This window comes from Corvus brachyrhynchos, unplaced genomic scaffold (genome assembly GCF_000691975.1).
Source record: "Corvus brachyrhynchos isolate BGI_N302 unplaced genomic scaffold, ASM69197v1 scaffold103, whole genome shotgun sequence".
NCBI classification, from domain to species: Eukaryota; Metazoa; Chordata; class Aves; order Passeriformes; family Corvidae; genus Corvus; species Corvus brachyrhynchos.
The window spans coordinates 3,821,509-3,827,508 of NW_008237436.1; the positions used below are offsets into that span (position 1 = coordinate 3,821,509).

Sequence of the window (6,000 nt, forward strand, 5' to 3'; positions counted from 1 at the left end):
AGAAATTGGTATGCATTTTACAAATCATAGGCTCATGCAATTGGATGCTGAATGGTCCATCAGCCTAAGAACACATTGCCTTCAGGAAAAGTTCTCAGCAGGAGATCTTCCCTGTGTGTTTTCCCTCCCTTCTGTGGCAGGTCCCACACGAGATGATCACCCAATCCCGAAACTCCTATGTTGATGCAGAAGTGCATTCTCCTACCCTGGACGAGCTTGGGAAACAAGTGGATGAGGAAGGAGGGAACTATCAGATGTACCTGGAAACTCTTATGCAGAATCTCCAGAAAGAAGCAAAAGAGAAATTCAAAGGATGGGTCACATGTTCCAGTGTAGAGAACACAGAACTCGCCTACAAAAAGGTAATTTGGGGATACATAGAAGAAGCAGCAAAGAAACCAAAGCAAAATGCAGCTCAGCTATGGGGCACCCTGACATGTTGCATGGCAAAACGCACACCCTTCTTTTTGGCAAATACTCTTTTTTTTATTTTTAAAAAGATTACTAAAAGCAGTTAAAAATGTAATACAACAGTAATTCAAGTATGAGATTCCAGAAAAAGGCACACAAAGCAAGCTGGGTCAAGTAAGTGACACAGCAAACAACACAACAGTGAGCTGAGATGTTAAACAACAGAGAACATTACCTGGGGAAGCTCTTTGACTGGAGGCATGCAAAGTTTCTGACCAGTTCTTGATGTTTGCCAGCAGTTTGGAGAACACAGCTAGAACACAAGTAATTACAGAACTTCTTCAGGTTCTCCAATGCTTTATTAAGCAGGCAAACCATATCACCAGTTTTATCCCTGATCCTTTTGTCCTTTTTTCAAGTGGATTTTTGATACTGCAGCTTTTATTAAAATTTCTGAATTTGTTTCAGGCTCCATCACTTCTTCAGGGAAAGCCAGACCACTGCAGCAAGGCAGAGGGTGCTGCAGGGTCCCTGCAGACAGTGGAGTTCAGGACTGCTGGAAATGCAATAGCAAAACAGAGGGGTCTCCGAACCAGCAGCAGCTAGCAAGAGGAGGGGATGGATTATGGGTTGTCTGGCACTAATTAGGCAGGAGAAGGGCACTGGGAGGAATGTGGGATCTGGATGGTGAGGGGACAGGAGGCAGCATTACCCCAACCTGAGAAAGTGCAATGCTTCTGTCAGGGCAAAGAAACCACAGTTACTGTGGTTTGTAGCCAGCTTCTGTGAGTGACCTCTCCAGGGAGGGACTGTGGGAGGCTGGGGACAAAGTAACAGGGCTCAGGTGGGAGCAGGACATGGGAGATGGGAGAGAGGGAATAGAGGCCTGTGCAGCCAGTGGTCAAGGACCTGTGAGACTAAAGAGGGGAGTCTGGGGCTCCAGGGCCGGGGAAATGGGGAGCTGAAACCTTTGGGGAGAAAGAATTACAACAACATGAAATAATTTAAGGTAGGAGGTGTGGAAGCTGAGTTTCTGGGTAAACAGTCCTGGGTCTGTGGGAGGTCCTAGAGGTTTCTGAAGTACTCACACTGGTATATGAAAGTGATAGGGTAGGGAGGGGTTAGAAAAGCCAGGCTTGCAAGATCCAGTGATTACAGTTAACTTGTTTACTGCCTGAAATAGGCAATAATGCCCCAAAACCATGCAGAAAAGCTGTATGTGTGCAATGTAGAATAGTCACCTTGTGCACAGCCCAGCACTTTCTGCTCCCCTTACTGCAAGCTGTGGAGGCATTTCAAGAAACAGGATCTGTGAGCAAGGAGGAGCTAGCCATCAGTCTGTGCTCTTTGAAAGGTGTTTTCCCAATACTTCCTTGCAGCTATTTTGAGGAGCAAACATCTGTCTACCTGACACGACTGAATTAGCATATGTTCTGCTCCCCCTGACTTAACCAGGAGGGTTAATGGACCCTCAGTCCCAGATAGTGTATAAGATTGCCTAAGGTAGTTTATTTATTTCAGCCCAGGGCTTCAGTCTCTCATCTCTTTTTACTTCTGCAGACACATATTTGTCATTACACTTAGGATGTTTGGACTTGAAAAAGTGTCTGTCACACCAGAAGTAGTGCAGAACTTCACTGGCACTATGGGAGCTAGTCCAGATATATTCTGTTGTGAGAGCAAAGTAATGAATCACTTCAGATTTCCATGCAGGACTAGTAGAGCAGCAGCAATAGCAATAATAGTAATGATTAGCAGAGAAATAGGAATGCTCTTAAGCTGAAGTCAAACACACATATTGAGATTTTGCCTTCAGTTACTGTCTGCTGAACACAGGCATATGGGGGATTTGTGTTCTTGGTTACTTCAGGTTGGCGATGGGAACCCACTAAGGCTTTGGAAAGCCTCGGTTGAAGTTGAAGCCCCCCCATCAGTTGTCCTGAACCGAGTGCTGAGAGAACGTCACCTCTGGGACGAGGACTTCTTGCAGTGGAAGGTGGTTGAGAGCCTGGACAAGCAGACAGAAGTTTACCAGTATGTTTTGAACAGCATGGCTCCTCACCCGGTCCGAGACTTTGTTGTTCTCAGGTAAGCTGAGGGCAGTTCTCTGGTCCCTTTGCCTCCTGCAGCGCACAAAGGAAGATCTGGACTTATCTCAGCCTTCACATCTGTGCAATTGCTCTCCAGGAACTCTACTTCTGGGCAGCAGTGTTGATTTCTCAAACTGAATTAGTCAAACACCTAGAGCATGCTGACCTTTTCTCTGATGTAATTTGAGCAGCACATACTCCTAAGGCCATAAATATAATTTCTTCCTCAGAACAGATGTCTGATAATAGCTGCTCTTCTCTCTTAGCTTTGTTTGTTGTCAAAACAGTGCAAATAGAACCCAACTGTTTTTTACGCTGCTTTTGCTGTTCTCTGGGGAATGTTTGATGTTTAAGAGCCAAATGTTTAGAAGAGAAGATAGTGGTGCTTTTAAGCTAAGGCTGTTATACAGTGTCTATATAAGTTATTATCTCAAATTTTCAGCTGGAGTCTTTGTAAACAAAGAAATGCTGATCCATAAAAATCCTGGTGTGGAAATGAACAGAAAGAGGCAGTAGATTTGTATTCTATCTTCCAGGGGATGATTTCTCTCAAATAAATGTATAGCTGTGTATCAATATTCCACATTCAATCCCAGTTCTGCCATTGTCTATCTGCCCGTACAGAACAGTCAAAAAAAATAACCCTCTTATGCACCTTCTGCCTTTGAAATCCTGGCCTTTGCTTGCTAGGAGCTATTGTGGAGCTGCTGACATATTTCACTTACAGGGTCAGTCCCACAGTTATTTATTTCAGGATGATTTTGTGCATTCCCGTTTTTGGTCCCTGCTTTCTTTGATTGAAATGATGTGCCAGAGAAATACAAAGCAGTTTTGACAAAGGAAGTACTCCAGTGAGTCAGAATTGTATTAAAGGGAATGAAGATTGAAAGAAAAAAATGAGCCAAACAAAATATAATTATGAAAGTACATCCCTTTTGTGAACTTTAGTAGTCTCTTAGAAGATGACAACACACAGACATTGTTGGTACGGGGGAAGAATTATTGGAACTCTTAAGGGAAGATTTAAACAATGCTTTCTGTAATCAATGCTCCCATTACTCTATTTCCTTTGCTTTCCCACAGTATTCTGGGCTAAATTAATTATTTTATAATTAAATATATATTTTATATTTCATATAATTATAAATCTATCATTATTTTATAAATAATCTTCTTATATAATGTTATTAGCTTGAAGCACTGATAAATTTGGCACCAAGAAGATCGTCTGTGAGCGGCAGGGAGGTTTTGATGACCGTAATTTGGTCCTCTCACTTGCCACTTAGTTCACTATTAGGTTTCGTGGTGGTTTATGTTCTTTAAAGACCTGCTGTGCAGTCACATCAGTTAAAGGCAAATCCTGCTATTGAGTTCTTGTTCTTTTCACTAACCCAGGCAGAATGACCCCTGAGGACTGAAATACATATCATAAGAATGAATCCTGGTGGGTTCTTAAGGGCTGAAAGCAGCCATCAGGCAGATCTGTCAGATTCTGTTGTTTATCTCCTTTGATTGGTATCATTAAGTCTAGAGCAAGGTTAGCCAGCAATGCCGCAGTCCATTTGATACCTTACGATTGGTGGGAAGGGAACAGTGAAATTATAATACATCTCTGGGGACATGAATAAATATATTTTAACAGATGGCAATTTTCTCATTATCAGTCAAACACTGGGCTGTGAAAGGATCAACTTAGTTGCTCCCTTTTTTTTCAATGTGACAGTCATGACAAGGGGATTAGGCTCCCCAGAGAAGACTCTGATGGTAAGAGGAGAGGGGAAATGTTTCATATGCCTGGGATATGACACAGCTCTCAGCTGCCCTGCACAGGCATCACTTTTATTGAAGAATCCACTATTATCAATCAAACACTGGGCTGTGAAAGGATCAACTTAGTTGCTCCCTTTTTTTTCAATGTGACAGTCATGACAAGGGGATTAGGCTCCCCAGAGAAGACTCTGATGGTAAGAGGAGAGGGGAAATGTTTCATATGCCTGGGATATGACACAGCTCTCAGCTGCCCTGCACAGGCATCACTTTTATTGAAGAATCCACAAGTGTTTAATGTTCGTTAAGTATGACAGCATTTGGGTGAGTTAGGTGCCATGCCTGATATTACTACTGTAAGGCATTTAAAGAACTGCTTAAACTGGCCTAAATCTATCTGATTGGGAACAGGAAACATAAGTCTTCTGAAATCTCTGGGATGTAGAACTTTCCACATCCCAAATGGCCCAGGTAGTGCTGGGTAGTTAGCAAAATTATGTGGGCAATATCTAAACACTGTGCAAGCACTCACAGGAGATGGTTCAGCATTTCTCATACTGGATCTCAGCTGCGATTTCCTTCTCCCATGTGTTTCATCTGCCAAGATAGCTCATCAATTTTATTAATGCCCAGGCACATGTAAAACCTTCTGGTTAGTATCTTCCTGCAGTGTCTTGAATAATAGCTCAGTTTCATGTAAGAAAAATGCAGAATGTTAAAATTATCTGCTGAAGTCCAAGCTTCAACAGTCCTTGAGAGAGCTTACCTGCTAAAATATGATACTTCCCAAGGAAGCATAATCCCTATCTCAGACAATCCACAGCAAGATGATGCATGTTGCACAGCACAGTGGGAATTTCTCATTTCTTCCCACAGCATAGGAAAGAGCACAGACCTGTCCTCTGAGATTCAGTGGAGATGAGAAAGATGTGAGACATAAGAACAAGTAGAGAATGCTTACAGAACAACAAAAAAATGTTAAGTATTTAAGTCTAGGTCTCCTGAACTTGGTGGAAAACTTCTCCAGCATGTAAGAGAGGCTAGAAACTTGGGAGAGCAAAAAAAATGGAAGGACATTTTGTTTTTAATTCAGACACCCTTGAAACATATTCTGTGCAGTAGTGAGGATTTCTGCTGTACTACATTTCTTGTTCTGTAAATCTGCATGGGTACAATGCACAGTTTCAGCTTTTGCTGGATGGCTTATCCTCACTCTTTCTCCTTTCCAAAACTTCCGTCTGACTGCAAAAGGCTCTATCATGCCCTATAATACATAATGGTTACAAAGTGCTCCTGTGGAGAAGCAAAACTTCTCCACCCAGAGCCACATAGATGGGTGGCCATTCCACATCACGGTCAGACTACCAACTGGGGAACATGAAACTCCTCCAGGGACTCCTAGGATGGTCCACTGGCATTGCAGGCAACAAGGACAGGCAGACAAGCAAACTGTAACTTTAATTCTGGTTCTTACTCATGTGCCCAAAAGTTTCATCGCTAAAGTGATTCCGTCTTGCCTATGTTCCTGCAGGACGTGGAGGACTGATTTGCCCAAGGGGATGTGCATGCTGGTTGCCATCTCTGTGGAACATGAAGAGGCTCCTCTCATGGGAGCCGTACGAGCCATCGTGATGGACTCCCAGTACTTGATAGAGCCCTGTGGCTCAGGAAAAGCCAGGCTGACCCACATCTGCAGGATTGACCTAAAGTAAGTATCCCACTTGCACAAAGT

General features: G+C 43.0%; 1 protein-coding gene across 11 annotated transcripts in view; it reads left to right on the top strand.

The window, feature by feature from the left end:
- The window catches only part of STARD13 (StAR related lipid transfer domain containing 13), a 329,105-nt gene that overhangs the window by 319,940 nt on the left and 3,165 nt on the right, over positions 1–6,000 (top strand). For all 11 annotated transcript variants that reach the window (XM_017731330.1, XM_017731328.1, XM_017731329.1 and 8 more), the window contains 3 exons: positions 141–362; positions 2,282–2,499; positions 5,800–5,976. In XM_017731330.1, the coding sequence (XP_017586819.1) occupies positions 141–362; positions 2,282–2,499; positions 5,800–5,976 (617 nt within the window). The remainder of the gene's footprint in view (positions 1–140; positions 363–2,281; positions 2,500–5,799; positions 5,977–6,000) is intronic.